The sequence below is a fragment of the Schistocerca gregaria genome, chromosome 4 (genome assembly GCF_023897955.1).
Source record: "Schistocerca gregaria isolate iqSchGreg1 chromosome 4, iqSchGreg1.2, whole genome shotgun sequence".
Classification (NCBI taxonomy): domain Eukaryota; kingdom Metazoa; phylum Arthropoda; class Insecta; order Orthoptera; family Acrididae; genus Schistocerca; species Schistocerca gregaria.
In genome coordinates, this window is record NC_064923.1 from 123209965 (window position 1) to 123233563 (window position 23599).

At 43.2% G+C, this 23599-nt stretch overlaps 1 protein-coding gene across 1 annotated transcript in view; it reads right to left on the bottom strand.

The window, feature by feature from the left end:
- Window positions 1-23599, bottom strand: part of LOC126267626 (uncharacterized) — a 306770-nt gene that overhangs the window by 123665 nt on the left and 159506 nt on the right. The window contains exon 4 of the mRNA XM_049972925.1: window positions 615-688. Within this exon, the coding sequence (XP_049828882.1) occupies window positions 615-688 (74 nt within the window). The remainder of the gene's footprint in view (window positions 1-614; window positions 689-23599) is intronic.

The following is a 23599-nucleotide window of genomic DNA, read 5'->3' on the forward strand; positions in this document are numbered from 1 at the left end:
TAGTTTTGAGCGTGTGTTCATTCTGAGGTGCACAATGTTGTGTGTGTGTGTGTGTGTGTGTGTGTGTGTGTGAGTGTGTGTGTGTGTGTGTGTGTATGTATGTATGTGGAGACATTAGTGGACAAATAATTGAGATCTGTGTGCCCATAACTCTGCACGGCATATGATTTCTGGTTGGTTGTGTCCGTTTCTGTGCATCTGCGAATGAAGATAAGCTCGGAATTGGCTAGAAATGAGTAATAAAGAACGCATTTGATCTAACAACGTGTTGGAATCGATGTCGTTCTCTAAATTTCTCGAGGCTACGGTACCCACCCAGACAAAGTCGGTGGATATTCTAAACCATCGACTGGTAACCTATGAGACAGAAAGCGTCCAGAAACGGGGAGGTCTCTCAGCATCAGTTAAACTAGTTGCTTCAGAAGTGAGGGTATGGGGTTATTTGTATCTCAGCACTACAGCTCTGCGTCACTGAAATGTTGCAGTAATCTGTTAAAAGTGAGGTAGATTTCACTGTATAAGCAGTGGCAATAACCGTAGATAGTAGTGCGAATCTGAGAAGTTGTCAGCTAGTTAGGTCGTTAGAACTGGATTGGTGGCGCGGCTGGACTCACCTCGAAGCTGAGCAGGCCGCTGTGGTCCTGGTCCAGCGTGTTGAACACGTAGTGGGCGTAGTGGCCTGCGTTCGCTGCAACAGCACAGAAACCGGCGTCAGGAGGCGACGTGCAAAGCGTTCTCACACGACTCACTGCAAAATCAAAGCCTGCAAAGGCCTCAGCTAAAACGACTATATTTGCATATAACTAAAATTCTCTGTATGTTCGTGTTCAACACTCACAAGAAAACCTATCTAACTGGTTCGCTTCAATTTTCTTCATATTTCTAGCATGTTTACCGAAAAACAGCAACAAAAAAACTCTATCTTAAGATAAAGTGTAATACGATCTGGAGCACTTTACACAGTAACGTTCTACCATTCAGTATACTGGATAAATTTCAAGTTGACAAATCAGAATAACTCGAAAAACAAGCTTCACACGAAAAAATGCCTAGTATCCAAAGTTGATTATTTTCGATGGAGACATCTGCTGGTGCTAAACTTAGCCCGCCACCCCAACCCCCTGGGGGTGGGGCGGGAGGCAACTTTAAAATTTAAAATGGGAACCCCTATTTTTTATTGCTGAATCCGACTCTACATAAAAACTACGTACATTTTGTCTTAAACATTTGTATCCATTCTTGGTAGATTGTGCTGTAGTTCAAGAAAATCCATGTTCTCATTTTTGCCTGGAAAATTGTTACAGATAAATAAAAAATACTTATTTACTTCCTAAATTTTGATTCGCAACTCTCCCATTTTTTCCGAAGATTCGGATAAGTTTGGTTTGTTTCGTGGTCATGAGGCCACACAACTTTTAATTATCAAACAGATCATCTGACTAGCTAACTAATTAACCAAACATCCTACTTACTAACGAGTAAACTCATTTTTTATTTATCCGTAACCATTGTCCACGCAAAAATGAGAATATGGATTTTTTTGAATTACAGCGCCAACTACCAAGAATTAAAACAAATGTGTAAGACATTGTTGTTTTTTATGTAGAATCATATTCTGAAAAAAAAATGGGGGTTCCTATTTGAAATTTTAAAGTTGCTTCCACCCCCACCCCCAAGGGGCTGGGGTGGAGGGCTAATTTTAGCACTAGCAGATGTCCCCCTAGAAAATAATCAACTTTGGGTTCTACACATTTTTTCGTGTCAAGTTTTTCGAGTTATTCTGGTTTATAAACTTAAAATTTACACCCTGTATTAACAATTAGTACAGAAATGTCAACCAAAAACTAGCAACCAACGAAAAATTATGCAACATTCACCTCAGCACAAGTTTCATATTTGAAATGTGTTGTCTCGTCAAGTTACTTCACAGAGTTTCAAATGCGGAACCGAATCTGAGATATGGTCATACATCAGAAGGCCTCCTTCTGATGTATAACCATATCTCAGATCCGGTTCCGCATTTGAAACTGATCATAAATTGTACGATGTCATACTGTATCGGCATAAGGAAAAAGATAAGGTTGCAAAAGATGCGATACCCACGATCCAATAACAACGCAGGAATTCGTATGAGTCGGAATAAGGCTACTTACATAATTCAAAATCGACCAGCCGTTTTGAACGATTGTTACTCACCCGTACAAATAGAAAATCAAACAGTAATATTCCATAAGAAATATTGCTTTTATATAAATTGCACGTTTATTAACAAATGGAAAAGTTAAATAACAAACATCGATTCATGAATTTTTTAAATAAAAATTATATTTTTATTTGAATTTACTGCTCGTATGGCAGCAAATTAATATTTTATACAGAATTAGGAAGTATTTCTTCCTTAAATAAAAAAATGTATTCCCCAATAATACTGCAAGGTACAATATTTGTTAACTAACTTTTCCAGCTATTAATTGATATGGAATTTAAATACGAGAGTGAGTCAAATGAAAACCTTATATTTTTTGGAAATATTATTTATTGTGCAGAAGTGGTACAAAGCTACATCACTTTTCCACATAACCTCCCCCACGCTCAATGCAAGTCCTCCAGCGCTTACAAAGTGTATAAATTCCTTTAGAAAACAATTCTTTTGGTAGTCCGCGCAACCACTCATGCACCGTGTGGTGTGCCTCTTCATCAGAACGAAACTTCTTTCCTCCCATTGCGTCTTTGAGTGGTCCAAACATATGGAAATCACTTAGGGCATGGTCTGGTGAGTGTGGTGGATCAGGAAGACACTCAAAATGGAGATCTGTATTTGTTGTAACTGTTGTACGAGCAGTGTGGGGCCTTGCATTGTCATGTTGCATAAGGACACCTGCTGACAGCAATTCACGTCCTTGGATTTGATTGCAGGCCGTGGATGATTTTTTAGGAGATCTGTGTATGATGTACTGGCGACAGAGGTCCCTTTAGGCATGTAATGCTCCTTTTTCGCCCCAAAAGAGAATCATCGCTTCAATTGCTGCAATGTTCTGGGGAGTCACAACTCGTTGTGCCTGACCTGGGCGAGGAGCATCTTCCACTGAAGTCACACCATTTGCGAACTTCCTACTCCATTCGTAGACTTCCTGTTGTGACAAACATGCATCGCCGTACTGAACCTTCATTCGTCGATGAATTTCAATACAGGTCAATTTTGACAATTGTGACCGAGGGCTTATTTGTTACAATAGAGTTTCAATAGGTTTCACACCTTCACTATGCAAAAACCGAATAACAGAACGTTGTTCTTCCCTGGTGCAAGTCGCAAGTGGGGCGGCCATCTTTATACTGATACTGAGACGGTATGTGTGCATCTGCACTATGCTGCCACCTACAAGCCATTCTGCACGCTGTTTGTACCACGCTTACCAACTTACAGGATAACGGCGCGAAATTTCGATTTGTTATTACAAATTTAAGGTTTTCATTTCACTCACCCTCGTAAAAAACAGTTGTTGGTAGCAAGATTCGAACCAGTGATTTCATAGCTCTACTCTTAAAATCGCCTGAAGACGAGTTCTTAAATCACAATGTTTAAAATTGCGCCTTACTGCTTTGGCAAACTACTTTCCAGGCACTGGCTTCCATATGTTATAACTATGAAAAGATTCAAAGAGGCCCACTGCCTAATAAACTCTTACTAGTTATACTCGAGAAAGGTTTAAGTCACTACGTTACAGCTTCTTCTAAAAATCCTTATATATGACGCGTATCAGTCATCGGCATCTTCAGATTCGTGACATAAACAAAAGACATATTTCAGCCGCACGACACGTTTCAGTCCTCGGCATCTTCAGATCCGTGACATAAACTAATGACATATTTCAGCCACCTACGCTGTTTAATGTGAAATCAAGCAATATAAATCAATACACGAGTTAATAAGTTATATGCAGCCATGAAGTAGTCGTACAACAGAAAGTCAAACAGCGAAATTTTTGGAGTCGTGACCACTATGGAAACAGAGTGGCAACTGACACGAGTATCGTGGAAAGCATGATGGAAAATTTGCGTCTGAACATGTTTTACACAAGTTGTGCGTTTACGAGATAAAGCTATTGTATGAAAGATTTTATGGCAAAGAAGAGTCAAAATAATGTTTAATAACACCGAATTCAACGTTCTAGTATGTTACTGTTTTTTATTCTTCAGTATCAAATGCTGTTAAACAACGTACATTTTGTATTTTTACATGAAACAGAGTTTCTAATAATCTTACTTTTTTTTACTTCACAAAAAATTTCCGTGTGAGTTTTTGTTATTAAGTGTATCTGCAATTTTATTCAGACTTTGATATAATACTAGGAGGTTCTGCGCAGAAACGGCAGGGTGAGAAACGTGTGCGAAACGTTGACGAGAAGGAGGGACAGAGTGAAAGGGCTTGTGTTAAGCATCAGGGAGTATCATCCATGGTACTAGAGGAAGCTGTTGAGGGTAAAGGTTGTGTGGAATGAAACATATGAAACGAATAACTGAGGACGTAGAGTGCACGCGCTACTCTGAGGTGAAGAGGTTGTCATAGGACAGTAAATCGTGACAAATCGCAAACCAGTCAGAAGATTAATGAACCCAAAACAATATTAAGAGTTCTTGTATGTGGCGTTCATAGTCTCGTTTCTCAAACTTATTCTCTAGTACTGAAAGCTTTCTTTTACATATGAAAATACCGTGAAAATACCTTTCTTTTACGTCTCGGTCAAATAATATGATTACTTTGTTAAGGGAAGTATCTACATATCTGATAGCAAACTCTTTTCCTTTAAGATGTCGGTCTGTCATTACAACCTTACTCTTGGTATCATTAATTTTGCTGTAATTTTGTGTATATGGTTAGCCATTATTCGGTTTTACGTGGACTTTCTTTTGTACTTAGTACCCATACTACTGAAGTATCATGATACTACAAAGTACCATTGGACGTTATACTTCGATCATCTCATGACAAGTAATTTTTTCTGTATGTATATTTGGAACAGTTGCCACTCTATCTCCACATAGCTCACATATTCAACAGTTTTCGTTACCTCACTATTTTGAGCTGATGCACTTTATGCAACTTGTTACTGATTTGGATATTTTGTTGATTTTTGTATTCATTTATTACCTGACTTTATTTAACTACCGGTGTTTCACGCCAGTTATCTTGCAAGTGTGAAAACTACGCAACAAAAAAGACCGCTACGTCAGAATGTGTCGCATGCTTCATAAGTGAAGTGACTGTGCGATCTCTGACCAATGACCAGACGAGAGAGCGAGGTGGCGGACCTCCACATTTACCAAAAATGTTTCTAGTAGAACAACGCTACCTTACCTTTCCTCCAACAGTTTCTATTTTGAATTCCGTGTACATCTGTGCGACACATTCGCACAGCCTTTAATGCTGCATACGTGGACTAAGAGCTGTGAACTAAAATAAAAACAATATAATCAGATTATTTGTCGTTAATGCTGACGAAAATGCTTGCCAAGCTGTTTTATATGTATAATTAGCTGAGTGCCTGGCGTTGTCAGGGAATGTATTTATTCCTGTTTTCTATTCGTCCATCTCATCCTTCCCGCCCTCTCTGCAATATCCTCCTACACACTCTCTCTGTCCATCTCTTGCACCCCCTCTCTCTGTCCACCTTGTCCACCCTTCCCCCCACTCTTTGTCCATCTCTTCCTCTCCCCTCTCATTGTCCATTTCCCCCTCCCCCTTGTCTCCATCTCCTCCTCCCCTCCTATCTTTGTCCATCCCTCCTACGTATTTCTCACGAAGAGACCATGAGGATAAAATCAGAGGGATTAGAGCCCACACAGAGGCATACCGACAATACGAGACTGGAATAGAAGGGAGAACCGATAGAGGTACTCAAGGTACCCTCCGCCACACACCGTCAGGTGGCTTGCGGAGTATGGATGTAGATGTAGATGTAGACCTCCATCCCCCTCGCTGTCTGTCTATGGCTATTTACTCCTCTCCACTTTATGACGCTCATCCCAATAGAAGGCTCGTTGTTCTTACCTCTAAAGTATTTCTTTCCAGGTCGCAACTAATATGTATATCAAATGTGGTTGAAGTCGTTCCTGTGTTTTAGAATGAGCTTTATACCTGTGGCTTTGGCTGCGTACGCCCATGTCAAAAGTATTTCACACACATTTAAGATACTTCATGCGTATTTGTACACATATTTCACCTGTACTCAGCTCAATGATTATGCTGTCGGATCTCTGTAACTATGTGCCGCACATTTGCAGTTACATCCAGTGGCATGTGAGGCTACAGTCTTATCGCGAAATAGGGGAGATAGTGTCACACACATGATAAGTGAATTGCAGTGGCAATCATTAAAACGAAGGCGTTTTTCGTTGGGACTGGATCTTCTCGTGAAATTTCAATGACGAGTTTTCTCCTCCGACTGGGAAAACATTCTGCTGGCACCCACCTACATAGGGAGAAATGATCATGACCATAAAATAAGAGAAATCAGGGCTCGCACAGAAAAAATTATGTGCTCGATTTTCCCGCGTGCCGTGCGAGAGTGGAAAGGTAGCGAGACAGCTTGAAGGTGGTTCATTGAACCCTCTGCCAGGAACTTTATTGTGAACAGCAGAGTAATCACGTAGATGTAGATTAACTGTCTGAGAAACTTGTTGTGAATCGAGTTAGCAGTAATAAAAAAGTGCTACATTGACACGTTATGCATAATGCGACAATTTTTCACGCATCTCGGTGTTCATGACGTCTTCTCCTGAACTATGTGTCTGTACATTCAGCGACGTATGTGGATACTGGGATGAGATTCTCACTCTGAAGCGGAGTATGCGCTGATATGAAACTTCCTGGCAGGTTAAAACTGTGTGCCGAACCGAGACTCGAACTCGGAAGCTGTGCCTTTGGTAGGCAAGTGCTCTACCATCTGAGCTACCAAAGCACGACTCACGACCCGCCCTCACAGCTTCAATTCTTCATTCTGGAAACATTCCCCAGGCTGTGGCAAAGCCACGTCTGCGCAATATCCTTTCCTCCAAGAGTGCTAGTTCTGTAAGTTTCGCAGAAGAGCTTTTTTAAAGTTTGGAAGGTAGGAGACGATGTACTGGCACAATTGAAGTTGTGAGGGCAAGTCTTGAGTCATGCTTGGGTAGCTCAGTTGGTAGAGCACTTGCCCGGGAAAGGCAAAGGTCTCGAGTTCGAGTCTCGGTTCGACACACTGTTTTAATCTGCCAGGAAGTTTCATACGTGGATACGGTCTGCGAAAAGCGATGCCAGTAGAACTAGTAGCAACGACGTAATACGTTTAAACCTCTTGTATGATGTTGCAGTTTTTCACACATCTCAGTCTTTACGACATCATATCTGTTGAAGTATGTGCTATCAATGGTATTTTGTACCTTCAGTGGTATATGTGAAAACTGTCTGAAAAATGTGGCGCGAATACATTTGGTAGTAAAGAAGTAATGAATTGAAACGTCGTGCTCCATGTGGCAATTGTACTACATGAACGGCGAAAAACATCTTTCTTGTCATCATTTCGTGGGGGTTCTCAATGAGAAAAAGTGTCTTAAAGATTTTAAGCTACGTGTCACGTTTGTTGCAAATCTCAAAGTGCTCTCATTCTCAACTACTACCCTAACTTCGTTTGGTAGATAGGGGGCTACACTGCTGTTTCACTGCCACAAGTGGCTCTTAACTCCACAGCGATTCTTTCCAGACATCACGTAATTCGTTTATCAAGTTTGGTTCACATCGATCAAGTGATCTAAGAGGAGATCACGCACATACATACATGTATATACAGGGTGGTCCATTGATCGTGACTGGGCCAAATATCTCACGAAATAAGCGTCAAACGAGAAAACTACAAAGAACGAAACTCGTCTTTCTTGAAGGGGGAAACCAGATGGCGCTATGGTTGGCCCGCTGGATGGCGCTGCTATAGGTCAAACGAATATCAGCTGCGTTAAAAAAAAAAAAGAAACCCTTTTAATTACATATTCGTGTAGTACGTAGAGAAATATGAATGTTTTAGTTGGACCACTTTTTTCGCTTTGTTATAAATGGCGCTGTAATAGTCACAAACATATGGATCAAAATTTTAGACGAACAGTTGGTAACAGGTGGGTTTTTTAAATTAAAATACAGAACGTAGGTACGTTTGGACATTTTATTTCGGTTGATCCAAGGTGATACAAGTACCTTTGTGAACTTATCATTTCTGAGAACGAATGCTGTTACAGCGTGATTACCTGTAAATACCACATTAATGCAATAAATGCTCAAAATGATGTCCGTCAATCTCAATGCATTTGGCAATACGTGTAACGACATTCCTCTCAACGGCGAGTAATTCGCCTTCCGTAATGTTCGCACATGCATTGACAATGCGCTGACGCATGTTGTCAGGCATTGTCGGTGGATCACGATACCAAATATCCTTCGTCTTTCCCCACAGAAAGAAATCCGGGGATGTCAGATCCAGCGAACGTGCGGGCCATGGTATGGTGTTTCGACGACCAATCCACCTGACATGAAATATGCTATTCAATACCGCTTCAACCGCACGCGAGCTTTGCCATCGATAAAATGGGGCCAATTGTCCTTCCTCCCATAATGGCGCACCATACATTAAACCGCCAAGGTCGCTGATATTCCACTTGTCGCAGCCATCGTGGGTTTTTCGTTGCCCAGTAATGCATATTATGACGGTTTACGTTACCGCTGTTGGTGATTGACGCTTCGTCCTTAAATAGAGCGCGTGCAAAAAAATCTGTCATCGTCCCGTAATTTATCTTGTTCCCGGTGGCAGAACTGTAGGGGACGTTCAAAGTCGTCGCCATGCAATTCCTGGTGCATAGAAATATGGTACGGGTGTAATCGATGTTGATGTAGCATTGTCAACACCGACGTTTTTGAGATTCCCTATTCTCGCGCAATTTGTCTGCTACTGATGTGCGGATTAACCGCGACAGCAGCTAAAACACCTACTTGGGCATCATCATTTGTTGCAGGTCGTGGTTGACGTTTCACATGTGTCTGAACACTTCTTGTTTCCTTAAATAATGTAGCTGTCCGGTGAATTGTCCGGACACTTGGGAGATGTCGTCCAGGATACCGAGCAGCATACATAGCACACGCCCGTTGGGCATTTTGATCACAATAGCCATGCATCAACACGATATCGACCTTTTCCGCAATTGGTAAACGGTCCATTTTCACACGGGTAATGTATCACGAAGCAAATACCGTCCGCACTGGCGGAATGTTACGTGATACCACGTACTTATACGTTTGTGACTATTACAGCGCCATCTATCACAAAGCGGAAAAAGTGGTCCAACTAAAACAGTCATATTTCTTTACGTAATACACGAATATGTAACAAAAAAGGGGATTCCTATTTTAAAAAACGCAGTTGATATCCGTTAGACCTATGGCAGCGCCATCTAGCGGGCCAACCATAGCGCCATCTTGTTTCCCCCTTCAAACTAGACGAGTTTCGTTCTTTGTAGTTTTTTCGTTTGATGCTTATTTCGTGAGATATTTAGCCCTGTCACGATCAATGAATCACCCTGTATACGTAAATTGTATGTACCTACATTTCTATAATATTTATGGATACAGAGGACAGGTGTCTTTAATTAATTTAATGTTATGAAGGCACACCCCAAGTTTCAATGCAGACATACTACTACGAACGCCAATGTAACGGACAAATTTGATTTGTTGAAATGCTCTGAATGTCGCTCACAGTGATTGCTAATACTTCGGTTTCCATTTTCCACTTGTAACAATTACGCTTAATCTTTCCACACTAGGATTCGTTATCTAGTGGCTCTGTTACTAGCTTCCAAGAGCTGTGTTTCAAATTATGAAAAAGTGAACCAATAATTTTAGACATAATTGCTGTGGAATTACTACGATTGCTATCGTTTTTTACAATCAACACTGTGGACTATTGGTTTAACATGCGCATACTAAGTAGAAACGGACGACTGTAAATATTCAAGTTGAAGGAACGCAACTTCTCTGCCAAAATTTCATTGTTAAGATCTTAATTTACAATGACCGGTTTCGATAAGACCGAGTTACCATCATCTGATGTGTGAACAGTGTACATAAAGTACACTTCTATCAATCACTGACGTATAATATGGGACGGTTGCACTTGGCGAAATATATTGGAAATACTGGTTTTTAGCTCTGACATGCCAATGGATCTTACGTAAACAATCCAGCTAATTAATATATGGAGTACATTTGTAGCCCTAATTGGGTACTTGCATTAACCTTTACGGAAGTACGTTTAATAATAATTCACTCTATGTGTTATATTTATGATATGGTGCGCTATTTCTCATGATTTAATTTATTTTTACAGATCAGAGTATGGTCACTGTATTTTACCAAACTTGGACATCGTAAGTATAGGTTTTACAAATGCGATCTTGGCTGAGAACTTGTGTTCCTTCAAGTTGCTGTGGACTATTTTTACACACTTTCATCTTGTTTTCGTGTTATCGGGAGAAAATGAGACATTAAAAAAAAAACATTTTTGTGATGTGACTAGAAGCAAGCGAATTATGGGAATGCGAAGATGAAGCATTACATTGAGACAGATGCAAAGAAGAAACAAAGTTTTCCAATTACCTTCAAACCCGTGATTCAAAGCTTTTTTACTTTTTTTCTTTGTAAGAACACCTGAAGAGCTGCCGACACTGGCTTGAGGGGCACAAGGGCTTAATTAAGTGCGCGTCCCGCCAAAGCAACAACTTTATCCCCTGTAATAAGCGCTAATAGGGGCCAGAAGGAGTTGCAGCAGGGAGCTGAAGAGTCTTCCGACGGTGCAAGCATTAAGGAGTTTCAGCCCGCAGCAACAACTTTCAGTCTGTACACACACTGTGTACATCACTTAGCTTAGTACTGTTCTTACGTCCTTCAGAACAGAAGTGGGTAGGAGCTGTTTATTTATCTGTTTTTAGGAGTGCTATTTATTTTATTGTAAGACTAGCGTATTTTTCGATCTTTTGTGTAGAGTGAGTTAAGTTCGTAGTGTAGTTTTTCGTCACAGTAGTCGCTAGTGGCGTCTTATTTACATGATATCGGGAACTGCGAGGGTAGTTCAATAAGTAATACGATACATTTTTTTCTGAGAGCAGGTTGGTTTTATTCAGGATTCCAAAGAACCATATTATTCCCCACTGTTTTGGCTATAAAACCCCGCTGATCAATATAATCTCCGTTCAATGCAACGACCATAGGCCACCTTACTGGCAGGAGCTGTGTGCCCGCAAGGTACCACTCTACTGGTCGATGTCGGAGCCAGAGTCTTCCTGCATCAATAATCCCCTCAATCTTCCAAGTACAGCTTCATGTAGAGTGCATCCTTCATTGAACCAAACAGATGGAAGTCAGAAGGTGCGAGATTCGTGCTGTAGGGTGGACGAGGACGCCAATTGGTGGACAAGTGTGTCAGCACTAGTAACAGATCCGTCCAGTCGATCAGCGAGGTGTTTGATTGTGATCCGTCGATCTCCTCGAATGAGAGTTTCCGCACATTCCGACATTGCGGTAGACACACCTATGCCGGCCGGCACGCGGGACATTGTTGCGATGATGGCAGACGCCTCGCCCAACGATTCACAGTGCTTTTGTTCACTGATAGGACTCCGCAGACATTATGAGACTCTCTGGTTTTCCGCCAAAAGGAATTAAATGACAGCTATCTGCCTAGAACGCATCTCCGCTACAGACGCCATTTTTAAGGCTTGGAAGCTTCAAGAAATCATGGGAGCCGAAGTGGAATATTCCAGAATATCCCACAACAAATTCCGCATTTTTTCAACCGTATTTGAACACCTCTCGTATGTATCTTTCCTTGTCTGTTAGAGAGCAGTGAATTAGTGTCAGCGACAGGTTCGGTGTCTTCTAATAGCTTGAGTTTGCGTTTGAAACAAGTTTGGTAGTGCAATTACTTGTGTAAAAGACATCAGGGCTAATTTATATTCTTTTTTTCTTGTTGTTTTCACCTAAATTTTAGTATTGGGGTAGTCAGGGAGTGTGTGCGGACCCAGGAGGAGCTGGCTGCAATTCGTGAACAGTTGAAGATTTGTCAGCCGTCTGCATGCTGCTAGCTCGGGGGTGTAGCGGCGGCGGAGAAATCGGAGCGTTGCGTTGGATACGTACGGTGTCCTCTGCTGTCGAGACAGCTGTGGGTCCAACACGGCGATTCGGACCCCACAGCAGAGTGAGCGGCGGATTGTAAGACTTTCACATTGCTCGAGGCGGGAATTTAATGTGGGAAATGGCCGTCTGGCCTCCATCATACACCCAGTGAGAGGAGAAGTGCACATTCCTTCAGCAGGTCCGAGCACGCACACGGGGGGGAGGGGGGAGGTGAAATTTGCTAGTTATCGGGAGCTGAAATGTTAGGTGAGTTATGGAGCCCAGGGCTGTAAAGAAGTCCAATGCGCACTCGGTACGTCTGCAAGGAGTCCTCGTCCAAGAATAGAGAGGCCCATGCCTGCAGCCATCAACAATGCAGAGTGCACTCATTTTGTGGCTCAGTCGGCACCAATGATGCATGTCGGTTGCGTCTTGAGGCCATTCTCAGTTTGTGTAGGCGGCTTAAGGAAGTGGCAAAGACTGTTGGCCTCATTCGAGAGTGAAAGCAGAGCTTACACTTTGCGGTATCGTACCCGGAACTGATCGGGATTCTTTGGTCTGGAACCTAGTGTAGGGTCTCAAACACTGGCTCTGTCGATTCTGTGAGGTTCTTGGCTGCAGATATCTGGACCCGTATCATGGGGCGGAGAACTGTATGATTCCCATTGTTAAGTCAGTAGTGCATTATACAGAGGAAGCAGCTACCGGGGTAGCAGAATACTTGTGGAGTGTACATGTTCCTTTTTATTTTTTATTTTTTTTAAACGAAGTGATAGCTTGAGGTTTGTACTGTGATGAACGCTGAACGATCGGCAGTCGACACGGAGAGAGTGAAATCTAATCGTATAGACACTTCCAATTTCGAAATTTTAACAGTAAATTGCCGAAACATTCGTAACTAAGTCTCTGAGTTAGTGACCTCCTAGGAAACTCTCAGGTTTAAAATGTACGCGGAACCAAGAGCTGGATGAAACTCGAAGTAGAATGGAGCGAAATATTTAAAATGGGATGTTTTCCAAAAAGACAGGTTATGCACCATAGGTAAAGGAGTGGTCATTGCAATCGACAAAAATATAGTGTCTATCGTGGTCGAAAGTGAGTCTGACAAGTTATTTGGACTCGAGTAATTGGCCTGTATCAAGTTAATCACCGGGTGTTTTTATCGGCCAGCCTATTCATCCGTGACAGTTCTAGAGTCCGTCAAAGAAAGTCTGCGCTCATTACCGCTGAACACAGATCATGCAGTATTCGAGGCGACTTTAACCTACCGAGTATAGGCTGGTATGGCTATGAATTCATTGCAGGTGGTGTGGACAGACAATCTTGTGAAGCGGATCTGTACACATTTTCCGCAAACTGTCTTGAGCTGCTAGTTCAACAAAATATACGCAGTGGAAATATTTCTGCCTTGTAGCTACAAACAGGTCTCAAGTTGCCGACAGTGTCAGTACAGAGACAATTACTGATCATGCTATTGTAGCGACGATGATAAGTTAATAAATCTGTAAAGAAGGCTAGGAGAGTTTTTATGCTGGAAAGAGTAGAGAAGCAGTTGTTAGCATCCTACTTAGACAATTAACATCATTTCGTTCCAGTGGGAGAGGCGTAGAGGAATTATGCGCAAAGTTTAGTTTAAACTATTGTAAATCTCGCCTTGGTGAAGTATGAGCCGAGTAAGAGGCTAAAGGAATGAAAAGACGCCCAGTGCAAAATTCGAAAAATTCCGAGGAAACAGAGATTATTGTATTCTCTGTCCAAAGACAAACGTGAAAGTGTCGGCACGCGTAACTTAGTAGAAATTTGTGCATGTATAATAAGATCGAGGCGCAAAGCACACGACGACTTCCACCGTCATACATTAGCGAAGGACCTTTCCGAGAACCCGAGAAAATTCTAGTCTTACGTAAAATACTAAGCAGGCGAAGACTTCTATTCAGTTATCTTCGACAAGTCCGGTGTGGCAATAGAAGATAGTAATAAAGTCGCTTACAATCAACCACAAGAGTTGAAGACAAATAAGTCACCAAGTGCAGATACCATCCTAATTCGAAACTGGCCCCTTAGTTGGCTTGCCCCACAAAATTAGAAGCCGATATGCTTCCCATCGGTTTGCTACAGCATTCTTGAGTATATTCTAAATTCGAATAGAATAGTTTTCCTTGAGACAGAAAAGATTTTGTCCACAAATGTGCACGGACTCAGAAAGCTTCACACATGTGAAATTCAGTTTGCCCCTTTCTCGCACGATATTCTGCGAACAGCAGAGGAAGGCAACAGGCAGACTGTATATTTCTCGATATCCGGAAACCGTTTAATTTAGTGCCTCACGTAGGTACGAGCGTATGGAATAGGTTCCCAGACTTGGGATTGGACGAAGACTTGTTAAGTTCTGGATGATGAGTGTTCACCAGGGACAAAGATACCGCCAGGGCTGCTACATGGAAGTCTGACAGGACCGCTCTTGATGCGTATGCAGGGTGGCCCAGGAATGATGGTCATTATTCAGGAACATCATAGCGATGATCATTTGAAGGAAAAAGCTTCATATGTAGTACATATGCCCTATTCCGAATGGTTCCTGGGACAGAGCATATGTAATGTACATTGTTATTTATTTATTATATTAGATATTGTCAGGTTTACACATGTACAAAATGTTCAAGTGTGTGTGAAGGGACCAAACTGCTAAGGTCATTGGTCGCTAGACTTACACACTACTTAAACTAACTTATACGAAGAACAACACACACACACACACACACACACACACACACACACACACACACACACACTCACACACACACATACACACACACATGCCCGAGGGAGGGGCCACGCAATCCGTGACATGGCACCTCTAAGCGCGCGGCCAATCGGCACGGCACACATGTACAATAGTTAGTAAACATCACAACATACACTCCTGGAAATGGAAAAAAGAACACATTGACACCGGTGTGTCAGACCCACCATACTTGCTCCGGACACTGCGAGAGGGCTGTACAAGCAATGGTCACACGCACGGCACAGCGCACACACCAGGAACCGCGGTGTTGGCCGTCGAATGGCGCTAGCTGCGCAGCATTTGTGCACCGCCGCCGTCAGTGTCAGCCAGTTTGCCGTGGCATACGGAGCTCCATCGCAGTCTTTAACACTGGTAGCATGCCGCGACAGCGTGGACGTGAACCGTATGTGCAGTTGACGGACTTTGAGCGAGGGCGTATAGTGGGCATGCGGGAGGCCGGGTGGACGTACCGCCGAATTGCTCAACACGTGGGGCGTGAGGTCTCCACAGTACATAGATTTTGTCGCCAGTGGTCGGCGGAAGGTGCACGTGCCCGTCGACCTGGGACCGGACCGCAGCGACGCACGGATTCACGCCAAGACCGGAGGACCCTACGCAGTGCCGTAGGGGACCGCACCGCCACTTCCCAGCAAATTAGGGACGCTGTTGCTCCTGGGGTATCGGCGAGGACCATTCGCAACCGTCTCCATGAAGCTGGGCTACGGTCCCGCACACCGTTAGGCCGTCTTCCGCTCACGCCCCAACATCGTGCAGCCCGCCTCCAGTGGTGTCGCGACAGGCGTGAATGGAGGGACGAATGGAGACGTGTCGTCTTCAGCGATGAGAGTCGCTTCTGCCTTGGTGCCAATGATGGTCGTATGCGTGTTTGGCGCCATGCAGGTGAGCGCCTCAATCAGGACTGCATACGACCGAGGCACACAGGGCCAACACCCGGCATCATGGTGTGGGGAGCGATCTCCTACACTGGCCGTACACTTCTGGTGATCGTCGAGGGGACACTGAATAGTGCACGGTACATCCAAACCGTCATAGAACCCATCGTTCTACCATTCCTAGACCGGCAAGGGAACTTGCTGTTCCAACAGGACAATGCACGTCCGCATGTATCCCGTGCCACCCAACGTGCTCTAGAAGGTGTAAGTCAACTACCCTGGCCAGCAAGATCTCCGGATCTGTCCCCCATTGAGCATGTTTGGGACTGGATGCTGCGAAAGTGTACTAGTTCCGACATTGTGCATGCTCTGTTGCCTGTGTCTATGTGCCTGTGGTTCTGTCAGTGTGATCATGTGATGTATCTGACCCCAGGAATGTGTCAATAAAGTTTCCCCTTCCTGGGACAATGAATTCACGGTGTTCTTATTTCAATTTCCAGGAGTGTACATTTTACAAAGTACCACAGGTAAATTAGGTATTTTTATCGTACATGTCCATCTGTTCTACAGTTCACGATAAATGTTTAAATATTTCATCGTGAACTTAAGTTCATTTGTGCTTGTTTGTTTGAGTGCCTCTGCCCGTTCCCTAACGAGGAATGCGGCCAAGCATTTCATCTCGCGCATCCACCTTTCGTTTGTACACCTCAGACTTCATGCAACCCCCGTAACCAAAAACCTAATAACGTAAGGTCTGGAGATCTTGGTGGCCACTACTACGACCAGTCCTGCAGTTAGGGTAAGTGCGGTTGAGGTGTTCCCTCACACGTCTGGAAAAACGTGGAGAGGCTCCATCACGCTGGATGTACATTGCCGTCTGCGTGGCCAAAACAACGCCCTCAATGTGTTCAACAAACGAATTTTCCGAAAGATGCACGTAACTGAGTGGCTAAATAACATACCTGTGTAACACCAGGTACATTATATGTATTCTACCTCGGAAAACATTCAGAACAGGCCAAATGTCAATATGAAATGTTTTGATTTATATGATCGGTCCTGCCATATCCGTGAATACTGACCATTCCTCTTCGAACCCTCTATACATACAAATGCTGCTGACTCAGTCGCATGGTACACAGCGATCTGCACAAGATTGCGCCCTCAAGCAACAATACTCAGTTTCGATCTGTCGCCGGCAAGATAGCGCTCATAAACGGGAACCAGTTTATGCTTTCGCAGCGAGACCTTCAAATGGGTGGCTCCATCCGGTTACAGTAATGTCACTTGCCACAGGAGGCACTGATCCCTTTCGCAAAATGGAACACTGATGGCCATCACTGCGCTGATCGTGGATAGAATGTCACCACACACAGCCGACCAGTTGCTGTTGCGGTCCGACAATTGCCGACAGCTAGCAGTTTTAGACTACAATTACCTCCGGCTGACGCAAAGCATCAGCTGCCGCCGTTACAGTCAGCCGTTGTTAACGAGGGATCATCGGGCAATAAACGCAGTGTGTCTACGCCATATTCAAATAAGCGCCAGGCTTATAAACAGTTAAACATAGGAATTCATATTGAAGTTCTATACATAGTTCTGTTTCAGTGTACAGTACTACAGAGCCACGTACCATCTGTATTGTTAACAGACTATCAAGGATTCCAAGGCCCGATATCCATTCCTATTTGCAGTTTGTGTATCTAATGACTTCCAAGGAAATATGATTTTCAATATTTCAGGTAATGATCTGCTGAATTTAAGAAATTATAATACCGTCGAAATCTACTCATCAAGAGGTATCATCTTTGGTTAAAAAAATTAGCACAATAAGTCAGTAATTCCATTTAAAAACTGTTTTTTCGTCTCGAGACGTTGTAAATGACGGCGCTCCTATGCCCGTTGTTTATTCATCCAGTATTCGAGAGTAAGACCACATAGCGATTGCCAACAAACGTTACACTTAATTTCAAACCTTTGTAAATCGTTTCTCCTTACAGCCCCCCCCCCCCCCCCCCCTGCACTTCCCAACAAATGATGAAAGGAAAAAAGTTTATCGCGTGCTACATTTCCTCTGCTCATGCATTTAGATGCGTGAAAGGCTAGTTTCAGCTTAAAATGGCTCGCAATAGGACTCTAACATCTGACACGACCTTTTTAATTTATTACTTCTTTGCTACTAACTATTTGCAACATGTTTTGCATACAGTACCCCCCCCCCCCCCTTTATCACTGAATGTACCTGCAAAATTATATATATATATATATATATATATATATATATATATATATATATATATATATATATATATTGTACTACACACAGTTCAGTAGTATGAAGTCATAAAGATTTAGATGCTTGAAAAACTAGCGTTTACTTGAAATGGCGCTTAGTAAAACTTCAACAACACACGTAACGTTTTAGTTTATTACTTCTTTACTACCAGCTCTACTGGTAACAAACTTTGGAGGCAGTATCTAAATATACCACTGAATGTCTATGTAACGTTATATCACAAAAAAAGAAATGTAAATGTCGTGTGGCTAGGGCGTCCCGTCGGGTAGGCCGTTCGCCGGGTGCAAGTCTTTCGATTTGTAGCCACTTCAGCGACTTGCGTGTCGATGGGGATGAAATGATGATGATTAGGACAACACAACACCCAGCCCCTGAGCGGAGAAAATCTCCGACCCAGCCGAGAGTCGAACCCGGGCCTTTAGGATTGACATTCTGTCGCGCTGACCACTTTTTTTTTTTGATCTCATTTTGTTCGCTTTTGTTCGTTGCATCTGCTCGGGGCGGACGTCGTAAGACATCCATTTATGTTCGTTTTTGATCGATTGACTCAGTTTTTTTATTACAGAGGGCGCGTAACCCTCTGACCGAACACGCTGAGCTACCGTGCCGGCTATCATTTTGTTCGTTTTGGTTCGTTGAATCTGCTCGGGGCGGACGTCGTAAGACACCCTTTTAAGTTCGTTGTTGATCTATTAACTCAGTTTTTTTATTACAGATGGCTGCTAACCCTCAGCTACCAGGGGCGGACACGTTATATCATTGCACAACACAGAACATATGATGTCGCAAACATTGAGATGCGTGAAAGACTTGCTTTTGCTTAAAATTGAGCGTAAATTATCCAGTTTATATTCCTCCAGCGTTCCATAATGAGAGCAGTTAGTGACTTCCAAGTAACTTTAATCATAATTTCAAACCGTCCTTAAATTTTTCTCGCTTACATGCTTAAACGAAAGCACTTAACACTTTAAGTCATGTGCAAAGTAACCAGATGTTTGAAATTATTTTCACGTGGGAACTGATTTTTTAAGGAACCCGGGGTTTACTGATTCGACACTAAAGCTGATCATTCTCTATGAATTCTTTTTATAAGAGTTTTTTACTTATCATTCTGTGTTGCCTCTACTACTTGTTTGGGTATAAAGCCCCGTGATCACATCTGTTGCTAACGTGCAAGCCCCCTATCTTGTACCCCAACAATTTTTCTGCGGTAGGGGCTTCCCTTACTGCTATCTTGGATCTTGGGCATCAGACTATGTTGATGAATATAACAGTGGACGATCTGAAGTAGCAATCTACGAGTATTGATGCTGTACTCTACGGAAAAGTGTCTTTGTTGAGTGACCGTAGGAGAATACAGGACGACTTAGACAGAATTTATATTTGGTATGATCAAGGGCTCTTGCTCCAAAACTGGAAAAATGTAAGTTAAACCCTGTAATGTTGAAATACTGTATTACAGTCACTTCGATTAATATCTAGGCGTAATGTTGCAAAGCGATATGAAATGGAACTAACACGTAGGGGTCGGATGGAAGGAGGATGAATAGTCGACTTCCGTTTTGTTGGGAGATTTCTAGGAACGTGTGGCTTATGTGAAATGAAGGAGACCGCGCATAGGACACTGGAGAGACCCTTTCTTGAGTATTGCTTGAATTTTGAGATTTCCACCAGGACGGATTAACCCTCAACTAACGTGTCTAAAATCTCTCATGTAACATACATGCTGCTGTCCGTCATAACTCGGGACTTTATTTTAATTAAATTTGAGCTGTCTTTGCTGAAAACTATTTTAACGCCAAAAGTAGGTATTATCGAGATTAAGATAACACTCACTGAGAAAGAACCGGTACTTTAAAGTATAGACTGATGTATGTGACTGAAGAGAAACTCGTAATTTTTGGTTTCAAAGCACATTTTACACATTTTTCGTCCACATTCAAAACATACTGTACGTGCAGGTCTCTTCATTTTCCGAGGGCAAAAGTTACAGGTTTTTCTTTTTTCAAAAGTCTCCTCAAAAGACTGAAGTTGTGGATGTTCTTCATCTGTTATCTGCAGTACAGGTCTGACTGAAGCAGTATGCTTGGAATAATTCTCACGTGCAGTCGCCGATAAGGGGATACGTCAGTGCCTTGTGCTAGCTGGGGGAGTGTGCTTTTCCACTAACTACATTTTTTCGACTATTGTATAGGTGAGGCTTCGAAATAAAACGTTTTTCGATGAGAAACATTGTGCAAAATAATGGGTGATCCATGTATTGCCACAGGCACTGAACGATATGGAACAACATATGGATAAGTGGCCGTTCGTGCTTTAAAATAACTGAGAGTCACCACAAAACATGTACCCATCCTTTGTGCAATTTTCTGTACCCCACGACGCTCATTTGTTACAAAATTTAATTACCTGAAGCGCAATTTGTTGACGGGAATTAAAAACTGGTGTGAGTGGTGCTCAAGAGTTCAAACAAGTGACGTAGCATTTGGTACGAGGCAACTGTGGTGCCATCGTGACAGAGGCGAATGACGGCTGCAGAGATGCAGAAGGGCGATCATATGTGCAACAGTTGAGCAGCTGACCATCCAAATGAACCAAGGGGCTACCAACAGTTTCTTCTGAACGACCATTCAGTGAAGGTGGTGTGTATGGGGACCTGCAGCAGGCGCTTGGTTCATCCACCCATTGTGACTACTTTTCATCGGCAACGAAGGCTTTAATTCGCAACCCAGTACTGAAAATGGACGTCCATCACTCTGCGACAGGTGGCCTTATCAAATAAATCACGATTTATGCTCCATCAGACAGAAGGCAGTTGGTGTGTACGGCGTGAAGCATATAAAAGCAAACACTCTACAACAGTCGTCGGGAGGGTCCAGACCGGAGGGCATTCCCTGAGTGATCACGTCATTCTGGGATTCACACTGGACCAACACAAGTATGTCTTTGTCCGTGGGGATCATGTCCACCGCTACATGTAGCTCATTTTTTGGCATCTTCCAATTGGACAACGCAATGTGTCACAGAGCTCGCAATGTATGTGTCTGGTTCGAAGAGCACGAGGATGAGTTTAGCTTAGCCCCATGGCCACAATACTCCCCAGATTAAAACCCAGTTGGCAATCTGTGGGACCACTTCGAAATGGATGTTCGTGCCATGGAACATCAACCGAGAAGCCTAGCGCAGTTGATCGCGGCATCTGAGTCGGCATGGCTCCACAACCCTGTCGGTTATCTCCCCCACACTGACTCTCTTCCTGCACGTCTCGCAGCGGTCTGCGCTGCAAAAGCTGGTTGTTCCGGCCTTTGACAGGTGGTAACATTAACGTAACTGGACAGTGTATGAAGTACTATTTGTAGGCACCTGCTACGAGGCTGAGTGAAATGAAAACCTTAAATTTGCAATAACAAATCGAAATTTCGCGCCGTTATCCTGTAAGTTGGTAAGAGTGCTGCAGACAGCGTGCAGAATGGCCTGTCGGTGGCAATGTAGTGCAGATGCACACATACCGTCGCAGCATCAGTATAAAGATGGAAGAACAGCGTTCTGTTGAACGATTTTTGCTTAGTGAAGGTGTGAAACCTACTGAAATTCATCGACGAATGAAGGTTCAGTAGGTTGATGCATGTTTGTCACAACAGCAAGTCTACGAATGGAGTAGGAAGTTCGCAAATGGTGTGACTTCAGTGGCAGATGCTCCTCGTCCAGGTCAGTCACAACGAGTTGTGACTCCACAGAACATCGCAGCAGTTGAAGTCACAGTGAAGAAAAACCTCCGAGTGACACTGAATGACATTGCAGCATGTTTACAGATTAGTCATGGGTCAGCACACCACATTGTGCATGATGTGCTCCAGTTTCACAAAGTGTCTGCAAGTTGGGTGCCACGGTAGCTGACTCCTGGAATGAGAGAACGACGTTCTGATGCTTGTGAAGAACTTCTTCGGCGCTTTGAACGAGAAGGTGACGGCTTCCTTGCAAGCATCATTACTGGGGACGAAACCTGGGTTCACTTCCACCAACCGGAAACGAAGACAGCGAGGAAGGAATGGCGCCATTCTTCAGCACCAAACCCAAAGAAGTTTCGAACAGAACCATCGGCAGGGAAGGTTATGCTGACTCTCTTTTGTGACGAAAAAGGGGTCATTTTGGAGCACTACATGCCTAGAGGGACCACTGTCACCAGTGCATCATACACAGATCTCCTAAAACAATCATCTGCGGCCTGCAATCAAATCAAAGCGACGTGGATTGCTGTCAACAGGTATCCTTTTGCAACATGAGCCTGCTCATACAACAGTTGCAACAATCACAGACCTGCATTATGAGTGCCTTCCTCACCCACCATACTGACCAGACCTTGCCCCAACTGATTTTCATATTTTTGGACCACTCAAAGACGCAGTGGGAGGAAAGAAATTCCGTTCTGATGAAGAGGTACGCCACGCGGTGCGTGTGTGGTTGCGCGGACTACCAAAAGAATTTTTTATCTAAAGGAATTTACGCACTTTGTAAGCGCTGAAGGCCTTGCATTGAGCGTGGGGGAGATTATGTTGAAAAGTGATACAACTTTGTACCACTTTTGCACAGGAAATAATATTTAAAAAAATAATTAAGGTTTTCATCTGACTCACCCTCGTATTATGTGGACTTATATTTACCCCTCAGAACCAGTTGCGCTCCACTAGGATTTTTGTGGGAATATATATCTTCAAAATAACGTTAAAACTCAACCTTAGTTCAGTTTGACCTTCATTTTGTTTAGTAAATACTGAGCAGTAAGTACATAACGTAAACTATAGAATACAGTTCATATTACAGAATATTTTTGTAAATTATTTGTCGTGCTTACATTATTACATGAGGGCTGACGATGTAAACAGCCTTTACCCCTCACTAACAGTTAGGTGCCAACGGCCTTGCCGCAGTGGTAACACAGGTTCGCGTCATATTACCGACGGCCAGCCGAGCGCTGTTGGCAAGCGGGATGCACTCAGCCTTTGCGAGGCAAACTGAGCAGCTACTTGATTGGGAAGTAGCGGCTCCGGTCTCGGAAACTGACATACGGCCGGGAGAGCGGTGTGCTGGCCACGTGCCCCTCCATATGCGCATTCAGTGACGCCTGTTGGCTGAGGATGACACTGTAACGTTGGGCCTTCATGGCCTGTTCGGACGGAGTTTAGTTTAGTTTTAGCAGATAGGCAAGTAAAAACAGAGTAAATGTTTCTTTGTATCACAGGATAAAGATACAGTGGGTAAAGAAATACATTGGCAGAAATGTAAAATGTTGCACTAGCCATATGTTTATAAACCATATGTAGATAATCATAAAACAGTGGGTATTAAATGATCAGACCTTCACTCCATTAGGAACTGATATCCATTTTTAGCATTCTTGCATCCGTTGCGTCACGAAATCAGCCAGCCTCTGAATGTTA